This window comes from Xyrauchen texanus, chromosome 8 (assembly GCF_025860055.1).
Source record: "Xyrauchen texanus isolate HMW12.3.18 chromosome 8, RBS_HiC_50CHRs, whole genome shotgun sequence".
NCBI lineage: Eukaryota > Metazoa > Chordata > Actinopteri > Cypriniformes > Catostomidae > Xyrauchen > Xyrauchen texanus.
Window position 1 is genome coordinate 5047262 of NC_068283.1, and position 22319 is coordinate 5069580.

Consider the following 22319-nt stretch of genomic DNA (forward strand, 5'->3'; position numbering starts at 1 on the left):
TTTTTAGCCGGTAATAAACTGTAGCCAAGGCAATGCCCTGAATAAAATGGTACCTGCACTACATGCAGTGACAGTGGCCACTGGGCAAAATGCAGTAAAAAGAACAGATGACTGACAGCTTTCCAGTAACCGCTGAAGAAGTAACTCACACATCAAGTAACCGACACATCAACCCAAGGAAAGACTACAAACAGAGATGAGCCCAGCATTACTGCTGTAGACATTATTAAAGACAATGATGAGTACACCTACCAAAAGCATTTCTATGCCATCCCTATTAGTGCAAAATGCATGCACAGAATCCATGTGAAACCACCAAGAGATGAGGCACACACAACCCTAAACGTCAAACCACCTCATCTGCAAGGACATTGATGCACACATTGCCTGAAAATTGACACTGGGGCATCAGGAAATACACTCCCACTGCATACATTCAACCAGATGTGTGGTGCATCACCACAGAGCATGGAACATTTACAACCAGCACCCAATGGGAAGCTGACCTCATACAGTGGTTATGCAATTTCTTGCTTTGGAATTCTTCTCATACAATGCCAGTACAAGTCTAGAAGAAATGATGCAAAATGTCGTTGACGTACCAGGGCCAGCTGTGTTGGACTACTGGAGATGCTCAGCTTTGTGACTGTTAATGTTCATGCAATGCCTGAACAAAAAAGTAACAAATGAAATAAATCAAATTTAAAAGATTCTTCCTCCACAACACATACAGTAACAAACATCAAAGTACTAAAGGAGGCATACCCAGACGAATTTGACAAAATTATGAGTTTCAGTGGCACAGCAAAGCTCATCCTCAGATGCCAATCCAATCATTGACCTGTCTCGCAATTGCAGCATTCACATCAAAGACAAATTCCAAGAAGAGCTGAACACATTTTTGATCAAGGAGTCCTGCACAAAGTGGAATAGCTCACTGATTAGTGTTCCAGTCTTGCTTTCAGCGCAAATGTCTCGATCCACAGAAACTAATCGCAAGCCTTAAGAGGTGTCCACACAAAGTTACAGCTGTGGAAGAGCTCAATCCTAAATTTACAAATGCAAAAGTGTTAAGCAAACAAAACCAGGATACTTGTCTATACACCTTGATGAGAAATCACAAATCCTAACAACATTCCGTAATCCATTTGGTCTCTGTGTGTCCCAAGACCATGTTCAAGCCAAAATGGATCAAATTCTAGAAGGTCTCAATAGTGTAATTAGTATAGCCGATGATGCTGCTGTATGTGGATCTGACGAGGATGATTGTGACAGGAATCTGATAAGCCTAATGGAAAGAGCTGCTGGAACAAGTTTGGTGTTCAACAGTGACTAATGTATGATCAAGCAGGAAAGTATCCCCTTCTTTGGCAATCTGTACACAGATAAAGGAATCAGATAAGATCCAGCTACGGTCCATGATGTACATAAAATGCCAACCCCACAAAGCAAAGATGACCTTAACCAATTGATGGACATGTTGAACTACCTTAAATCCCAAAGTTTGCAGACAAAGCCCACAGTCTGAGAGGATTGCTCAAAAGTGAAACGCCAAGAACATGCGATGCTGTTTTCCAGAATTGCTTTGACTTTAGATACTATGATCCAACAGCTACTCTACTCTTGAGGTAGATGCATCACAGAAAAGCATTGGCGGAGCTTTGGTGCAGGACAATAGACTAATTGCCGATTAAAAGTCGATTACCTACTGAATGAATACACCCCTTTCTGAACGAGTCAGTCAATTACTTTGTGTCGTGAACAAACTGAATACACTGGTAAACTCATTCTCGTTTTGAGACCGACATGAGTGAATCAGTCATCATGAATGCTGACCAGTTGAATTAGAGAACGAGCTGCGTGACGGTTGTTCATATCATCAATCTTGTTCAACAAGAATAGGGGCTGGATGAATTATGAATAAAAGTGAGTGATGACTACACATTACAATGACATATGGATGTTATTGAAACTCATTATAATTTTTTGATAAAAAGTAGTGCGGAAAGTTTGTAGGGAAACACTTATGATGCTTTAAAGGAATAGTTCACCCAAAAATGATAATTTGCTGATAATTTACTCACCCTCAGGCCATCCAAGATGTATCTGAGTTTCTTTCTTCATCAAAACAGAATTTAAGGATTTTATTTCAGACCTCCTGCTTTAAAAAATGCAAGTGAATGCACTCTTTTGACGGTCCAAAATGCATATTTAGGGTGCATCAAAATTATCCACACGACACCAGTCGACAAATACAATTTGTAACGATTGATTATTTTTAGAAACAAAACAATATTTATAATAATTTTTAACTAAAAATGTTCACTTCCATACATCTCTATGATGCTCGCTCATGAGCATAAGCTTGTTGCGTAAGGTCATGTGTCACTTGGAGGAGGAGGCGGGAAGCGTGTCATTTTTTGCAAGAGTGCTGTACAAAAGTTTAATTGTATTTGCTGTAGATTTGTATAAGTGCATTGTTCAAAATGGTCATTTGGTGTGTGTATCCTGGATGCTACAACCTTCAGAAGCACAAAAGAAAATGCACGCCGGGAAAAATATTAACTTTTTATTGGACAAAGATAAATTATGACACCGAGAAAGTGTGCAGATCCTGCAGTACATGTGTAGAACATCGAGACACAAACCCAAAAGAACCCATTATTCCACTCAAAACTTCCACAAAGCCATGGCAATATCTGGGGCCTGACCTATTTGAGATTCATGGACATCAATACCTACTCACTGTAGACAAGTATTGCAAATAATCAGTGGTGGATGAAATTTTCAACCAGCCATGCATTAGCCCAAAAAATGCAATTGTACATTTCTTAATTGGGACGACCAGACAAAATAATGACAGACAATGGACCACAGTATACAGGACAACCTTTCAAGTAATTATTTGCTGACTGGGTAATAAAAAACACCACCATTTCACTGCATTATCCAAAAAGCAGCAGATTAATTGAGAGGCATGTAAGACACCTCAAGCCCATTGTTAAGAAAATCTTGAAGCACAAAAGTGATCTGCAGATAGCGCTGCTCCAGCTACGAGCAACACCCACTGACATTGATTTACCCTCCCCTACAGAATTACTCTTTAGTAGACCTGTCACCACCCTCTTAGCAAGTCATGGAGATCCAGAATGCACATGGAAAAGAGAACAACAATGATGAAAACACATCATGATTGTTGTAGTCAAACAGACCTACCTCCACTGTACATTGGAGAGCAAAGAGAGCTAGACAACGAGATGAAAAGGAACTGTTGTTGAAGGTGCCGTGAGTCCAAAAGCTATCAGATTCAAACACCAAATGGAAACACAATCAGACATACTAGGAGTAACCTCCGTGAAATGTACGTGTAACATACAGAGAAAATTTGGGAAAAAGTACACTTCACTGAAACACAGAATAAGGATGTGGTTGAACAAAACCACATTTATCCTGCTGGAAACAAAATCACACAACCTCTTGAAACAAAGACAGACAATACAGACTCTAAGACATCAAGGCTAACATGCACAATGTCTGGACAGATCACAATTAGGCTAGCACAGTACAAGGACTATGTGTAATGTTTGATTAAGTGTCAATAAATCAAAAGTGTACCAGTTAGTGATGAAGTGCTTAGTTCTGTGTACAATTGAGTATGTGACCAATCAGATCGTCAAGTCAAAGTCAAGACCACAGCAATATATTCTTTACTGAATGTAAAGTGAATAAATAGCTTTGTTAATTAAGATTCTATAATACAGTATTGTAAGTTGAGCATGTTGCACTGTGTGATTATAAGATGTATTTTGGTGCTTATGTTAAACCGGGGGGGGAGTTGTGATGCATAATATGCAGTGTGCTTACGTCGGAAATGTTATGTTAGGTTGAATAAAGTAAAGACGGTCTTCATAAAAAGCTAATGTTGTCCAGTTTTACTTCAGTGGCCCACTTAAGACTGCAGTCTGGGTTGCAGCACTAAATGATGGGCCCCCTAAACAGTTTGAGTGTGGTTTTAGGGTAATACAATTTTTTAGATGGAAATCAAACAGTGCTATATTATTTACAACCTCAATTCTGAAAAAGTTTGGACCATATGAAAATGCTAATATAAAAAGGAGTGATTTGTAATCCCTATTTCTATCATCTGTTCTCTAAATTGAAAGATAAATAACACATCATTTGATGTTTATATTATATATAATATTATATGTTATTATATTTATTATGAATGTATTTATTGTTTATTTGAATGAACACTCATTTCAAATCAGAGTATTGCAACACTCTACAGTTGAGTGTTTACCACTGTGTAACAATTTTTCCCCATTCATCCATTATGCAGGTCTTCAGCTGCACAATTGCACAGGGCCTTCATTGACGTATTTTGTGCTTCATAATGTGGCACACATTCTCAACTGGAGACAGGCCAGGACTGCAGGCAGGCCAATACAGCACCTGCACTCTCTGCTTATGCAGCCATGCACTTGTAATATGGGTAGTATGTGATTTGGCGTTTGTTTATGAGATCGGCCTCCTACAGTCCTGACCGTTCTCCAATTGAGAATGTTTGGTGCATTATGAAGCGCAAAATACAACAACGAAGGGCTGTACAATTGTACCGCTGAAGACCTGCATAATGGATGAATGGGGGAAATTCTGCTTGCTAATATGAAATAAAAAACTTGTTTCTTCAGTGCTCAAATTCTTAAGTGTTATTAGAAGTGATGATGTTACACACTTTTTTGGTATATCACAGGGTGAATACAATTAACAGTCACAATTTTTATTAGAATTTTCCATACTGTCCAAACTTTTTCAGTATTGGGGTTTTCATAGCTTGTTATTTTCAAACAAAAATTATCGTTTGAATCAAACAATAAATAAAAAAACACTGCATATCAATCAATCACATTTATTTCTATCACATATTTTAAACAACACATGTTGACCAAAGTGCTTTACACTAGAAGAATTAAAATATTAACATTTAAACACAAACACACTAAAAACATAAACCAAAATATAGATGCAGTCAAAGGCAATAGAGAAAAGATGAGATTTAACTAGTCCTAAAAGACTCAATTGTGCCACAGGATCTAATGTGAAGAGGCAAACTATTCCAAAGGCAAGGGGCCGCAACAGAGAAGGCACAATCCCTTTGGGACTTTCAAAAGCAGACACTGTGAAGACCTTAATGATCTAGTGGTTTATATATGATGTAGAAGGTCAGAAATATAATCAGGTTTAAAGCCATGCAGACCCTTAAAAAATGTTAAAAGTAAATCAAATAGATTTCTATATATAACTAGAAGCCAGTGCTTCCTGCTGCCAATCAGGAATCTAGCCACTACATTTTGTACTTACTGTAAACATAAAAAGGAAGTGTTTGAAAGCCCCAAATACAATGAATTACAGTAATCAATTCTGGATGAAATAAAAGCACGAATAACAGTTTCCAGATCCTTAAATGACAGAAAAAGTCTGGGGGAGTGGTAAGGCTCGTCACCTGGTTCACAATGATTTTTAACACCTGTCTCTCATTATAGTGATGGCGGAGGGAGACTTAAGAGCCACGCCACAGCATCAGAGGAGAGAGACCTGAGAGCACCGCAGCCAGAGTGTACTGATATTTATTGTAGAACTGTTTATTTATAACGACAGTGACCGTCGTTCCTACAGAGGAAAACAGCAGTGTTGGGTCATTATCAAAACATGGTAACAACTCCTTTACTTTTCAGTTATGAAAAAGATTTCAACTAGACAAAAAACTAAAATTAAACAATACAATTAAAAGGCATTTTCTATAACCTAACCTTACATTAAATAAAACAAAATCGTCTGACTATAATTAACTATTTACACTTCTTTTTTTAATTTTTTATATAGATTTGAATTTGCCAAATACCTGTATAAACCAAGTGTGCCGCACAAGCCCTCAAAAGTGAAGCCAAAACGTCTTGATCGCCCCCCGGTGACTGGTCCTAGTATAGGTCATAAACCCCGCCTCCCCATGTTATTCAACGGGACATGAGACCAACTAAACAATTAAATTACACTTCACATATCTTTTTTCCAAAGATAGTTTCTGTCATTTACTGTAGTTTCTATCACGTTGATGTAATTTGAAGTGTTTGTTTTCCAAATAAGTTTGTTTTTAGTTATTTGATGCTATAAAAACGGTGCTGTGACATCATGATTGACAGCTGTGATGGACAGGTTCTCTGAGCGAAGTAGTCACTGAAGCATCCTTAACTGACTATTTTTTTGGGATCTTCAGAGGACTGAGGAGATTGGAGCTTTAAATTTAATATCAAAATTTATATAATTAATTATTTCACACCGTCATAAGTCAAAAGTGCAGGGGCGTGTCCTTGCGATTGATTCAGCGAGCGGCTTTACTTCCTGCTCCCTACTGCGCAGGTCTGGTCCCGAAATCGCAACTGCGCAGACTCAAGTCCCAAGATGTCAGCGCCATATCGGGACACTGGCGGCTTCAGTTCTCACCAATGGAAAAGAGCGAAGGTGCGTCGTCCATCTTTTTTTACAGTCTATGGTATAAACCCTTTATACCATAGACTGTAAATCTGATACATCAATTCTGTGACATGTTATGACATGATATGTTTATATTTTACTCATTTGATTTTATCTGGTCATTAGAGCAAAGTCTAATAAGTGAAAGCATAATAGCAAAACAAAATATGAATTAATAATTAAAAATCCTTTGTTTTTGTGTCATTGGTGTTATAAATGTTAAAATGTGTATTTAAATAAAAATTGTGGAAAAGAACTTCTGAGGTCAAAGTTCAGAGAAATGATAGGCCTCTCAAATGTGTATATAGTGATTTTCCAACCATGGTTAATAATTTCATAATTTTACTGTAATTTTTTTCACATGGTTCATTTAAACATGTCATTGGTTTAACGTTCACGTGAAATATTTTTTTTGAAAAGTCAGATCAGTGGTGTGTTTTGTGATGCTATCGATACCATTTTAGAAAATGTTATCTTTTAAGAGAATTTATCACCGTCATTGGTGTAACAACCCTTGCTTTATTAAACAAAATTAAATAATAATAATAATAAAAAAACAAAGTTAAAAAAAAAAAAACTATCTTTGGTTTTTATGGGTGAAAACTGAACTGAATTGAAAATGTCAGTATTTTGTAAGTCGGAATGTAAACATATGTAAATATCTGCTCAAATCTGTATCTTTGCGTAGATATCAACCCACACATGTAAAAAATGACAATCTAATGTTGAACTGTCTTTTTTATATATATATTCAATATATATATATGTGTAGCCTAACTGAAAAAATAACATTATGTCTGTTTTTTCTTTGCTATCACCCCATTCAATGAGAGGACAATTAGCCTCGGAGACCGTGCGGCAAAAATAGGATCAATGCCTAAAGTATCCGCTCACTGCGCGTCTGGGCACGGAGGATGTGAACGAACCCGGCGTAAGAATGGTCTTGCTCTGGTTCATGCTTTCAGTAGGTGGCGAAAATGAGCAATATTCCTTTGTGGTTCGCCATTAGAGAAGAAGAAAAAAAGAAGAATATGATGACGGTGATGATAATGAAAATTCTTCGCGCTGAATGATAATAAATGTGTGACTTTCGTCTGTTTTATTTCTTCAGTGACTTCTCAAGTTTTATTTCCGGTGTTTATTTTGGGCGGGAGAATTGCGAGTTGTCTGTAACGCAGTATAAAACTCCAGGAAACAAGTGAAATCTGTGTGACACTGTTGTAAAGATGTTTATTAAAGAGGAGAGTGAAGATATGGCTTATCCAGAAGCATGCAGAATTAAAACCGAACACACTGACGAACAAACAGGTTGGTGTTCATACTTCATTCTTTACTTATAAAACCTTATGAGCTGAGAAATATCCGTGTTACGAATTAATGGGGGAAGATGAAAGTTGCCTCTATTAAAAACAATGTGTTAGAAGTCTGATATTATTAATAATGTACATTTTATTATTATTATTTGTGATTTAATATATGATACTATGACAGACAAATCTAATCATAGAATCCCAGTCAAAAAGATTATTCGGAAAGAAAACTTATTCTATACATTTATAGAGGGCTATCATATACATATTTGAGAGGGCGTCTTTCAGATCTTCCCTTACAAAACAACTTTGAAAATGCATTCAATTGATCAGAACTTTTAATTGCAAAACATTTTCCAGATTTGTTGTAGGGCTGCACAATCTTTTTGACAAATCAAAAAATGGTATAGTGTGATTATTAAACTGCAAAAGGCTGAAATTAATCGAATCAAATGGCTAACTGTACATTATCCTGCTAACTGTACAATATTACTCCCACAAACCAAATAAACATGGACAACATTTTGCGTTGAGATTATGTAATAATGAGAAGAGAAAGTAAACTGCTGAATTTCACCTCACAGTGAAATGAGGCATACTGTATGATCCGACCCCTAAAACCGCCTTAATTGCCTCCCAAGCCACGCCCACAGAGGATAATGAGGACCAGTAACCATAGAAACATTTATTTCAGCCTTTAACATTTGTTGGAAATCAGGATTTTGCAAAAGGAATACATTAAAGCGCCAACTACATAATTTATTTTTCTCCATATGCGGTAGCACCTCTAAACTCACCAGGGCGTGATCTGAGACTAAGATGTTTCCAATTGAACAATCAGCAAAAGATGGAATTCTAGAATATATCTTATGGACTGATTAAAATTTTTTTATAGTCACTCAGATGGGTTTAAAAGTCTCCAAATATCTGTAAGACCAAGATTTTTACTCATCCTTTGAAGTGTCTCTAGGGGGCTTACACACTTTTGCTTCACTATAATCAAGGACTGAATCCATCAATAGATTAAAGTCTCCTCCCAGTAGGGCTACATGATTATAGCAAAAATCATAAATGTCGATTATTGCTCTTGATATTGTAATCGTGATTATTAATGTCGATTAAAATACCATGACGTCATAAAGTAAGCAACCTTGCAGTTCTTCAGTGTAGCAGATTTCAATGATGGATATGAGCTGCGCTCCAGTTTCTTTTAAGCATTATATTGTATTGTATTTTATATTGTAATAATGTTTGATAAGGTAAGGCAAATGAAAATGATTGTAAATTGATATCTATGGTATGGAATAAATGTAATTATTGCTAAATTACTCCATTACTAATTCAAACTTATTAACAGCTGATTTAAATCGACTAAATTAAAAACAGTAATTTGTTTACGGAGTTTGTGTGATTCTTGAAAATGTTAAATCTTCGAATACAAGCTGCGTGGAAAATGGGTCTTATAAGAGCAGACGCGATAACAATGACGGTGATTCCTGAAATATGCTATTCATGCCATATTCTTTATGTTGGCAACCCTTCCAAAACACACTTTTAGAACAGTTAAGCTGAATTATTTTATTGCTATTTTGTACAAATCAAATTCACATTGGCCTAATTATTGACATGACAAAACAAAACTGTTATTACATTTTTTATAAATTGTACACAGAAATCGAGCAATGTGATAAACTCTCCCATTACAATGACTGCTGTCACTCACTGCAGGTTTACACTGTTAGAGATCTGCATTTCGACACAAGCTCAGTGATGCTACGCACAATGTTCTGCACTCTCGCGAATGCTCACATCAAAAACAAAGCTGTCTAATCAGCATAAAAACTCTATTATTTACACTGCAACTGTGCCTTGATTAGAACGGGATTGTTTTAGTTTTGTCTTGTTGCTCATTTGCAGTGTATTAAACATCTACATTCAAAGCGAGCAGTGCGATATGCAATGAATCCCAAATAATTACAAAGTGCTTTTCGCTCTTGTTCTACAGGTTCTTTTCAAGTGTCAGGTGATGTTTCTTCAGTATTCATTTTAGTGTGCTGCGCGAACAGCGCAAGAACATTAACAAGCATCTGGCCATTCAGATGTTTAAAACTTGCGCATTAGGATCAGTTGTCATTACAGATAGGACGGAGGACTAATCTAAGCAGCTCTGATTGGCCATTGCTGTTTCATTGCGAAACGGATATGTTAGTGATCGGTTAGAATACTCAACCGCTGCAAAAACACGTTGTAAATAGAAACCATTGACGCAACAGGAGCAGACTTGAATTGAACGCTGTAATCGTAAATTTTCATGATTACATAATCGTGGCAGCCGTAATCGTAATCGCGATTTCGTTTTTTGATTAATTGTGCAGCCCTACCTCCCAGTATTATACTATGTTGTGTGCCAGCGGCTTGCAGCAACCCTCCAAGATCCATTAAAAAGCCATGATCATCAGCGTTAGGTGCGTAAATATTAGCCAAAATCAACATTTGCCCCTGAATTTATGCTAAACAATTATGACTCTTCCTAATTTATCTGTACTCCGTTTGAGACATTTGAATTTACTTATCAATGTAACTACTCCCCTGCTCTTACTTGAGCCAGCACTAAAGAAAATATGTCCGCCCCATATTATCCCAAATTTTTCAGCTTCCTGTGGGGAAAGATGTGTTTCTTGAAGAAACACTATTTCATATTTCTTATGTTTAAGAAGAGAATTAACCTTCCTTATAAGGGGTGTCCCAACCCATTCACATTCCACATGTGAGAGATAATCCACTCATTTTAACATTTTGACATTGGTTGTGTCAAAAATAAAATTATAAAGACCACATTCCAACAATAGTGCAACAGTCAAACCGCGAACTGAATGTTCAGTTTAAATTTTAACTACCTGACGTCCATCCCTCTAAACTCAAACAGTCCATGTTTGCCTACGAGAACCCCCGCGACAGCTTTGCCATTGGATTGCTCAAGTCCCGTGTTTCTATACAAATTTTTTGAGACAGAATTACATAACAGAATCTATAATACAAACTCCAGCCAATAGGGAGAATAAACAAAAAAGAATGTGTAGATTAATTCACAAAATGTCTCTGTGTGTTCCTCCACAAAACAAACTCTAGCAGAACCAGCACACGCAAAAAAAAAATCCATTTAGTTTCCTTGGGCAGTCAAACGAATGTTCAGTGAGCCAGCTGTTCATGAGTGCAGCAGATGACCTAATCCTTCCAATGTCCAGCAAAAATACTCCACAAAACAAACTGCAGCCAATACGGAGGCATAAACACAAGTAACATGCAGATTCATCCACTACGGTCCCGAAGGAGTGTTATGACACAAAACAAATTCCAGCTGCTTGGCAGAACTAACACACACACACACACAAATGACACCCAGACAGTCAAGTGAATGTTCAGTGAATCAAGCTCTCTTGGGGGCAACATGAAAATCACCAAATGGCTTATTTACCCCACTGACTTTATGAAAGACAATGTCTGCCTGAATTTAGTTTCCATCGCAGTTATCGATTGACGTATTACAGCATGAACCTTCAAGTCCGCCACAACCTTCTCCATCATTACAGACATGCTGGACATTTGGCATTGAATTTCTCCCACCGCACCGTCCAAATTAATTCCCTGGTCTGCTGCCCTGTCTGGGGTATCAACTAGTGCCCGACAGATATATCGGTTAGCCTTTTACTGATATATTGGTGTCTGCTAATATGTTTACCTTTTTTGAGAACATTTAATGCGGAAAACAATGCTTTAGAATTGGTGTCATTACATAGTTTGTACAGCAGGGTGCGCTCCGACTCCATTGTTTACAGAGCTGACTCTGAGTCTGGTGGCTCTCTAGACAGGGCAGAGTAAAGCGGTGCAGAGTTTGGTGGTGTCTTTTCGGTATGCTGCTAACTAGTTTGTGACAGAAAAGCCATCTATGCATATATGACGCGCTGATACCGAGTCGTGCAGTCTCGTGGAACACATGCATCTAAGGATCTCACTCTTTGTTTCTGCCTTCCGATTTTTGTTTTTGCAAGAACAGTATCGTCTAGAATGCTGCAAATCAGACATATTGGTTCAATAGGTGTTTTGAGTTCAGTTCACTTTATTTCCACTGAGCAGTTTATTGTGAACGCAACTCTGCACCCTGTAAAATACAAAATATATAAAATAATACAAAAACACATTCACCTCGAACCATGATTTATATTTCAGTGATTATTATCATTATAATTATTGTTACATTTATAATTGTTTTTATGTTTTCTTTTGTGTAAGTAATTTTCCGGCTGCATGTTTAGACGGATACTTGCCTGACGGTAAATGGAAAAGATATATATATATATATATATATATATTTATTTTAGATTTTTTTCAGTTTCATTTAAACTTTTATTTAAAATAAATAAATAAAGTTTAAAGTTTGAAATCAAGGTGTCTTGCTTTTTGTCTTATTGTGTAGGCATAACACTAACCCTGCTTAACAAAAATTACCCCATAGTACCACCTAGAGTCCAACCAGAATACCAGTGTTTGTCATTTTATTTAATGTTTTTGACCAACCAACTAATCAAAACTTGGTCGACCAAGACTCTTCTCATCAACTAAATTGTTAGTCGACTATCAGGTAAATATCAGAGCATCTTTTTGCAGCTCAGCCGACAACGGTGCGGGGGTGGATTGTGTCTGTGGAGTGTTGATTTCACGCTACGCTGTTAACTAGTTGGTGAGACACAATGCTGGTCCATCTTTTACTCTCCATGACAATATTAACGTCTGGTTTTAAAAGTCTGGTTTTCCACCGTTTAAAGTTTCTCGTTTACTTGTATAGCAGAATACGATGTAACACCCCTGCTGCCGTTTATCTCTTGACTCGACAGGTGGAAATGCTTCTTGTTTTAACACCTGACCCTAACTGACTGGCAGTATTAAAATAGTCAGCATTTGACTGATAATATACAGTACTGATGTTTATTTAGCTAGTTATTGTATTTTCATTTATTCTTTATTTTATCAGTGTTCATTTCTAGAATTTGTTGACCATGTATTATAATAATAATAATAATAATAATGTCAAATGTTCTTTGATCAAAATATTTGTTTAAGAAAGCAGCCTTCTGAGTACCTTTGCATAGTCATATCAGTGCAAAATCGGTGAACACATAGAAAATGTCTGTTTTCATTCCAGCTAAAAAAATAACTATATCAGCCACCATATCAGTAATTGGTGAATTTCCCCCATCTAAAATTGGTATTGTCTCAAAAATCCCATATCGGTCGGGCTCTAGTATAAACTTGAGCATGTGTCTTTTAATATCTCCAGAGCCTGAGGATTTTTTATTATTTGACATGTTGACTTCATAGAACAGTTATGTAGCAGGGTGAATCGAATCCCACCGGTTTATGACATAAAATGATTAAAAACTAGCAAAGTGTGCAGAGCTCGCTGTTCACTCGTCCGATCCCCACACGGCATCGCGCGACTCCTCAAAATAGATGTTTTTTTACCACCATGGCTTGTCCAAAGCTAAAAAAAATGTATATGTTATGTTTTTAAGACCATTTCCCCCAAAATTTTATCACATTTATAATTTGTAAGATATGATTTATGCCTTATGTAGTAACCCCATATAAGCACTTTAATATAAATTCATAAATACATAATATTAAAGAAATAGTTCACCCAAAAATTTTAATGTTCTTATCATTTACTCAACCTTATGTCATCATGTATGTGTATGACTTAATTTCTTCTGCTGAACACAAATAAAAAAATTTAGAAGAATATTTCAGCTCTGTAGGTCCATGCAATGCAAGTGAATATGTGCCAAAATTCAGAATCTCTTAAAGGGACATAAAGGCAGCATATAATTAAACTAGGGATGTGCACGAGTCGTGGAATATTCCAATATTTGTTCTGCAATAATTTTTCGAATAGTAAAAATACTATTCAAATTTTGCAAAGTTGTGCTTTGCTGGCCATATATACAGTGAGATGCATGTTAAATCTTGAACACACAAACTAAAACTGGCATTATAACAGAATGCACTGGGTGGCACTGTCGAGTGTGGACACATTTGATCACATTTGTTGAGCAAACTGTTCAGACCAGCGAAATGGGTTATTGTGAGAATGTGGCTTACTGTGTGCAGCTCGTCAGAAAGCAGTGTCCTCGTAGCAACGTAATCCCCGCGATGCTTCTGTAAACCACAAACATGGCATCCGAGAAAGACTATGCTAGCTGAGGTAAGGGACATCCCATAATTTAAGCTGGTGTGTATAAATGAGTATAGTTTACAGAGCATGTGGATAGGCTTGTTTTTCTCAACAAAAACATGACATGAGTTACAATATTAACATGATAACTATTATATGGCGAGTGTTTATAAGTTCTAGGAGAGCACGATCTGTGTCTGCACACTCTTGTGTACTCACGTGACTGTGCCTTTGGTCCATCCATTATATTATGAGCTCGCGAGTCTTTGCGAGCTAAATGTAATCATGTTTGCTTGTCTCTGAGTGCTTGTTTAGAAGACTGTATTCGCACCGTGTAATTTTGTGCTCTCTCGCTTGTTGTTTGCTTGCACTATGGTTATAAATGCAGCACTGGCCTAATCAGGCAAGTGACAGTTCTAGCAAAAGGTCCAAATCTCTCTCACACTGACCTCGGGCCATCGTGTAGTAGAGGTCTGCACAGGCCTTAAAGTGAAACCTGAGCAGTACCCGAGATTTTGTGGCCAGCCCCTACTCGGCCCGAACAATACTGTCAAATTTAGGCCCGAACCCGAAATCGCTTACTATCTAATTTCTCCTAGCAAGTACTGTTGCATTAGGCTATATTTTTAGTAAGCATACATGCAACATTCGTAACAGTACTGAAACAGTAAACACACACAGTTTTAACAAGGCACGGCAGCCCCTTAGTACACTAGAGCACAAGGGGAAAAAAGCATTTCCTTACCGTTTATAAGCGGAAACTTCGACTGGTGCAGAACAATCTGGAATAATATGAAACACTGCAGCAGTCCTCTCCTTTGCTGAACTTGTTTAGAACGTTGAATCTTTGTTACAACTGTGCTAAAAACAATCTAGACGCAGCACAAAGAATGAAACTAAGCGCAAGTGTCTCAACATGCGTTTTTGTCAATTTTAAGTTCTTTTTAACTTGACACAGTGTTTAAACGGTGCCGGTCCTGCGCGAGATGCGGTGCAAATGTCAAAGACATTCGTTCAGCATGTTTTTAAACAATGGGAAAACAGACACACACAAAAACACGTTCGATGTGAACGGCCCCTGTGCGAAACGAGTTTGGTAAGCATTCATACAAACCCGACCTGAACCCGAACTCCTACTTGAAAAACTGAGCCGAATCCCGTCCGGCCTGGGTTGGGTTGCAGACCTCTATCGTGTAGTCCTTATTGTTGAGCCCTGATTTGGAATTATCTGTCTGGTTTTTTTACAATTCGGTAAACCTCTAACATCCTAACCCAGTAGGGAATTCACTTACATAAAACATAGGCTTGTCAGCTTTGTGTTAATATTTTCACATGACATTGTAACACTAGTTCTGTTCAGTTACGTTTAGTCGTTTTGTGCATTAATTAGACTTATGTTTGACAACTTCAACAAGTTCAAGCCTTTTAATCTTACTGTGACAGGGTGGAGGGCGGGGCCGGGTTGTGATTATACACACCCGGTCCCTTATCAGGCTAATTAAGCCTAATTAAGGATAAAGGCAGACTGTGGAAGGTGGTGTGACTAGAGAGAGATCGTATTCGGTCAGCTGACTTCGAAGCTCCTTGCTTAGTTGCCTTTCAGGTTATGTCGATATAGGACTCATTTTACTGTGAATATAGATACTTGTCTATGCCATGAAGTTAAAGCTCTGTCGCAAATAGGTCTTATAAATGGACAATGACCCCAAGCATAACTCCAAAGTTGTGGCAAAATGCATAAGGACAACAAAGTCAAGGTATTGGAGTGGCCATCACAAAGCCCTGACCTCAATCTGATTTGGAAATTTGTGGGAAGAACTGAAAAAGCATGTGCGAGCAAGGAGGCCTACAAACCTGACTCAGTTACATCAGTTCTGTCTGGAGGAATGCACCAAAATTCCAGCAACTTATTGTGAGAAGCTTGTGGAAGGATACCCAAAACGTTTGAACTAGGGATCCACCTATACCACTTTTTCTCTTAAGATTCCGATATCGGAAATCTCAGTATTATAAGTGAACCGAACTATTGAGCATCTACATCTGAGATGTTGTTCGTGAGTAGCGCTCAAATAATGCGCACTGCTGTGAAGGCTAAAAATAGCCTCAAGTGTGTGTGTGTGTGTGTGTGTTGTGTAAATAGTGCAGCGTCATTCACTGACGCGCTGGAGCTGCACGTGCATTACATATTTACTTATTAAAAACAGCCTTTTGTGATTCACAGAGCTATCGCACGTCTTCAAGTGGGTTTGAATAAAATGGACGAGTTATATGAACTACTTTAATTGGGTTTTTATGGTTGTTTTATGTCATTTTTTGAGCTTGACAGTAACGAACATGACTAACACACAGTATCGGATTTGGATTGGGCTCGTCACAACGATACCCGATCCGTCTAAAAGCTTCAGTATCGGAGCCGATATCGATCCAGGTATCGTTTCGGTGCATCCCAAATTTGAACCAAGTTAATCAATTTAAAGGCATTGATACCAAATACTAACGTGTATGTAAACTTCTGACCCACTGGGAATGTGATGAAAGAAATAAAAGCTGAAATAAATAATTCTCTACCATTATTCTGATATTTCACATTCTTAAAATAAAGTAGTGATCCTAACTGACCCAAGACAGGGAATGTTTTCTACGATTTCAAACTGAGTTTATATGTATTTGTCTAAGGTGTATGTAAAATTCTGACTTCAACTTTATGATGTAAGAAGAATAACCGCGTAAATCCATTCTTTGTTAAACAAGCACTATTTAAGCACAAGAAACACATTTCTTGTTATATATCACTTACAGTTGCGAAGACCCATCCGATTCGTTTTTTTTAAATCTAGTGTTTTGATCTTGATGCTACAAGGCCTGGGTATACTTTGGTTTTTCTGCATTCCGGATCTGATCTTGCCCAGTCGACCAGGTTGCCTTTCAAAAGTTTACTCTCTTCACCGTGAACGAATACTATGTGCACTACGACTGGTTAGTGATACTCTTTTAGTGCAGCCAATGGCAGGCGCATGTGGCGATGATGTGCACAGACGAGGACCGCATCTGCCTGTCGAGAAAATCTAGGCCGAGCAGACTGTGCTGATGGCCAAATTTGCTTCACGTATACTGTGCGCAGAGCTATCAGCAATGTGGACAACAGAATATGATCTACTTTTTATACATGTTGTATATACATACATAATTTCTGTGCCATGTGTAACATTTCATGGTTTTAAACATAGATTCTAAATTCTTATGGTTAAATTAACCGAGATTTAATTAACATTAATAATCGCAGTTAATAGTGAAATTAATTAATCAAAAAAGATAAATGAACAGCATCTGTTTCGGCTAATCAGATGACAAAAAAAATCTGTGATCGGCTGTAAAAAATCCTGATCCGAGCATAACTGCTTGTGATCATTCAGTGCCAGCTTTTGCAAGCCAGTGTGAGATTGAACCCCTATCACTGTGTCAAATATTTGACACTTTTTTCTTCATTTTTAATTAAAGTGGTCACTGCTGGAATCGATAAAGCAATCTTACGTGGGAAGGCTGTGGTAGTCAAGCATAAATTGTGTTGTGCCTTCTTGTTCGTTGAGCCTTGATTTCTAAGCACCAGCAATATGAGATGATAAATATTTAATGTAATGCAGTTGCAATTCCAATGTGACAAAATGAACACTTTTTCATTTTTTTGATTTTGCCAAATTGTGCAGCCCTAATTGTTGGAATTAAGACCCTTTTTTAATATAAAATGTTTGCATATAAAATATGATTTAAAAATTGACACTCGACCCTTGTAGACATCCATTACACTGAGGGTCACTTTTAATATTTGATATTGATATTTTCTTCTTAGACATGGAGGACATGAAAGGGGAAAAACAAGAACCGATAGAAGTGAAAGAAGAAAGTCAAGACCTGAATGAAGTGAAGGAGGAGCACCAGAATCAGAACCCTCATTTCATAACTGGAGAAAAATCTTTTAGTTGCTCACAGACTGAGAAGAATTCCTCACAAAACAAAACTCAAGCCAAAAAATCCTTCACCTGCTCTCAGTGTGGAAAGAGTTTCACGTGTACAAGATCCCTCAATGAGCACATGAGAATTCACACTGGAGAGAAACCTTTCACATGCCCTCAATGTGGAAAAAGTTTTACACGGAAATACTGTCTTAATATACACATTAAAATTCACACTGGAGAGAAACCTTTCGCGTGCCTTCAGTGTGGAAAGAGTTTCACCCGAAAACTAACTCTTAATATGCACATTAAAATTCACAATGGAGAAAAACCTTTCAAATGCCATCAGTGTGGAAAAAGTTACACAAATAAATCTGGCCTTAAAACACACAAACTGCTTCACACAGGAGAGAAGCCTTTCAAATGCCTTCAGTGTGGAAAAAGTTTCACATATAAATTTGGCCTTCAAAGACACATGCTATTTCACACCGGAGAGAAACCTTTCACATGCCCTCAGTGTGGTAATAGTTTCACATCTAAAAGATCCCTTAATGTGCACATGAGTACCCACACTGGAGAGAAACCTTTTGCATGCCTTCAATGTGGAAAGAAATTCATTCGGAGAACAAATCTCAACATGCACATTCAAATTCACTCAGGAGAAAAGCTTTTCACATGCCCTCAGTGTGGAAAGAAATTCATTCGGAGATCAAATCTCAACATGCACATTAAAATTCACACAGAAGAGAAGCTTTTCACATGTCCTCAGTGTGGTAATTGTTACACAGACAAATTAGGCCTTAAAAGACACATTAAAGATCACACTGGAGAGAAGCCTTTCAAATGCCATCAGTGTGGAAAGAGTTTCATTTATAAAGGACATCTAAATGTGCACATGAGAGTTCACACTGGAGAGAAACCTTACACATGCCATCAGTGTGGAAAGAGTTTCACACGGAAAGAAGGTCTTAACATGCACATTAAAATTCACACGGGAGAGAGGCCTTTCACATGCCATCAGTGTGGAAAAGGTTACATAGTCAAATTAGGCCTTAGAAGACACATGCTATTTCACACTGGAGAGAACTCTTTCACATGCCTTCAGTGTGGTAATAGTTTCACCTCTAAAGTATCCCTTAATGTCCACATGAGAATTCACACTGAAGAGAAGCCTAAAGCCTAAACGATTTTCATGCGAACGCTTGGCATCGGTGTACTGTCGAACACAAGGCTTTGAAAATAATTTTCATTGGACTATTCATGCATACATAGGCTGTTATGAGATTCTAGTCTACTTCTCTATGGGATTTAGACTAGGGAAGTACCGATATGGAATTTCTGGGCTGATACCGATAACCAATGTAAAAAAGTATTTTTAATCCATTTAACCTGGAACTAGCTGTGAATGTAAATAATGATGTGCTATTTCCCACATTCTGTTTATGTTGCAAAATTTAATAAGCAAATGGGATTGCGTGTATGACTTTCTTCACCAGAACACATTTAAAAAAAAAAATAGAAAAATTACTTTGCTCGGTTCATTTACACATTCATCTGTATAAACAATAGTATGCAAGTATAAACACCATGGGACCATGCAGCCTCCATACAGCTCAGGAAGGAGATGCATTCTGTCTCCTAGAGATGAAGGTAGATTGGTGCGAAATGTGCAAATCAATCCCATTCAACAGCAAAAGACCTTGTGAAGATGCTGGAGGAAACCGGTAGAAAAGTATCTATATCCACAGTAAAATGAGTCCTATATTGACATAATCTGAAAGGTCATAAAATGTTTGCAAGTGCACATGGGGACAAAGATCTTAATTTTTAACAAAAAAATGTGCCGTTTGGCCATAATGACCATCATTATGTTTTGAGGAAAAAGGGTGAGGCTTGCAAACCAAAGAACACCATCCCTACTGTAAAGCGTGGGGGTGCTTTGCTGCAGTAGGGACTGGTGCACTTCACAAAATAGATGGCATCATGAGGAACAAAAATGATGTGGATATATTGAAGAAAAATGTCAAGACATGAGTCAGGAATTTAAAGCTTGGTTGCAAAGGGGTCTTCCAAATGGACAGTGTTCACAAGCATACCTCCAAAGTTGAGTCAAAATGGATTAAGGACAACAAAGTCAAGGTATTGGAGTGGCCATCACTATCCCTGACCTCAATCCGATTTTGTGGTCAGAACTGAAAAAGCATGTGCGAGCAAGGAGGCCTACAAACTTCAGTTACACCAGTTCTGTTTGGAGGAATGGGCCAAAATTCCAGCAACATATAGTGAGAAGCTTGTGGAAGGCTGCCCAATACGTTTGACCAAAGATAAACAGTTTAAAAACAATGCTACCAAATACTTACAAAGTGTATGTAAACTTCTGACCCACTGGGAATGTGATGAAAGAAATAAAAGCTGAAATAAATAATTTTCTCTACTATTATTCTGACATTTCACATCCTTAAAATAAAGTAGGGAACCTAACTGACCTAAGAGAGGGAATGTTTTCTATGATTAAATGTCAGGAATTGCGAAAACTGAGTTTAAATGTATTTGACTAAGGTGTATGTAAACTTCTCTTGTAGGATGTTTTGGAAGTCCCGGAAATGTGGGATGCAGGAAACGCCACTTTATTTGATACTCTGGTGTCTCCAGCCGGCCTTTTCGGAGGCTCTGTGAATAGAACTGCTGAGCGCTACGTCACGACTCGGCAACAATCACAGGCTATGAGACATTTAATGCAAAAATGGAGCAGTACTTCATCACAACCGACTTGCTCCCGCGCTCTTGGTCTAGCATCTGGCTAAAAACCCCACACCAGCTGCCTCAGTGCCGCCAAATGTCACCGCCGAGCCGCTAGTAAAGCCACTCAAGCCATGGCCCAAACAAAGGCAGCTGTCTCGGCACAAGCCCTGTGCAGCAACGCGCTCCTGACACACAATACTGTTCTCCTCTTCCCCACTGATGTTTGTCAGGAATGGAATATCGTTGTTCAAAATGTTGTTTCATATTTTGTTTTCTGTGTTTCACGTTAATTACATGCAATAAAAGATTGCAAAAAGAGTACTGCGCCCACTTCAAAGCCCATATTTTGCACAACCGCTTCCCAGTGGTGAGCGGTACATTACATCTTGTAATGAATTACCAAGATTGAAAAAAAGATTACAGCGCTCGTTGCACATGCACAAGACGCTCACACTTTTTCAATAAAGAGTTTCCCCTCTTCAGAGCATCACATTATGCGCAACCGCAAGGTGACCATACCAAATTGCCCTCTGTCCTGTTACGTGGACATGTGGCGAGCGCTTACTGGCATTCTGACAGGATGCTAAAAAACTATAGAACATGGTTATATGATCCAATTTGCATATTGGCCACCCATTTCAACAGTATTCTGTCTTCCACTGTTCCGACACTGCAGTGTGTTGCAAGTCCTCACGGTCGTGTCAGAGCTGGTGTTTTCAACATTTGAGAACAATATGTGGTCCAACCACACGATATGCCGGTGTTGCGACCACAGGCTGTGATTTACAGCCATTATTTCCTCATTATGGAGAAGGATTGCGGGTTTCGGCCCATTGTAGTTCTGAGATGCTCTAATCGCGCACTTGCGACACACCCATTCAAAATGTTAACTCCGAAACAGCTTATCGCACATCTGTCCTTGGGCCAGTCTGTCTCTGGCTACCCACATGTTCACGAAATGTATGCGGCGATTGCCCCACTGAAAATTAACGGCCGTGGCATGTCAACCGCCTAGAGCAACCGGCAGTCTTTCTAGATCTGAGAGATTTTCATTCCAATATTGTGAATCGCCACATTCTGATTCATTCGGACCACACAACAGTAATGGCGTATATATGTCGCCATGATGCGCGGGCCCACAGTATGGCTGGCAAAATGCTGGTATGCGCTTCCCCCGGTGAAACGCTAGTATGTGCTTCCCCCGGTGAAACGCTACTGTGTGCTTCCCCTGGTACGCCTCCATTCTGTCATCAGCAAAGCCCGAGTGGACAATGTTAATTGCACCGAAATGGCCCAATCAGTCCTGGTTTCTGGAGATGGTAGAAATGCTGGACGAGCTCCATGTGAAATACGGCTGAAGGAAGATATTCTTTCTCAAACACAAGGCACAGTTTGGCATCCCCAGGCAGAGCTGCGAAGCCTACACGTTTGGCCTTTGCACGGAGCATGCTAAACATGCCAGAACTGATGCATTCAGTCATAAACACCATTTTACAGGCCAGAGCACCAACCACGAGACGCCTCTATCCGCTAAAATGGAATATGTTCACTGAT

At 38.3% G+C, this 22319-nt stretch overlaps 1 protein-coding gene across 3 annotated transcripts in view; it reads left to right on the forward strand.

The window, feature by feature from the left end:
• Positions 1-20429, forward strand: part of LOC127647416 (gastrula zinc finger protein XlCGF57.1-like) — a 31690-nt gene extending 11261 nt beyond the window's left edge. The window contains exons 1-2 of one of the 3 annotated variants that reach the window (XM_052131633.1): positions 7557-7842; positions 17921-20429. In XM_052131633.1, coding sequence (XP_051987593.1) covers positions 7761-7842; positions 17921-19206 — 1368 coding nt within the window. In that variant the 5' untranslated portion in view covers positions 7557-7760 and the 3' untranslated portion in view covers positions 19207-20429. Of the gene's footprint in view, positions 1-7556; positions 7843-11434; positions 11445-17920 lie in introns of those variants that run through there. The other 2 variants (XR_007971056.1, XM_052131634.1) reach the window with 2 other exon arrangements.
• The last annotated feature ends 1890 nt before the right edge of the window (positions 20430-22319 follow it).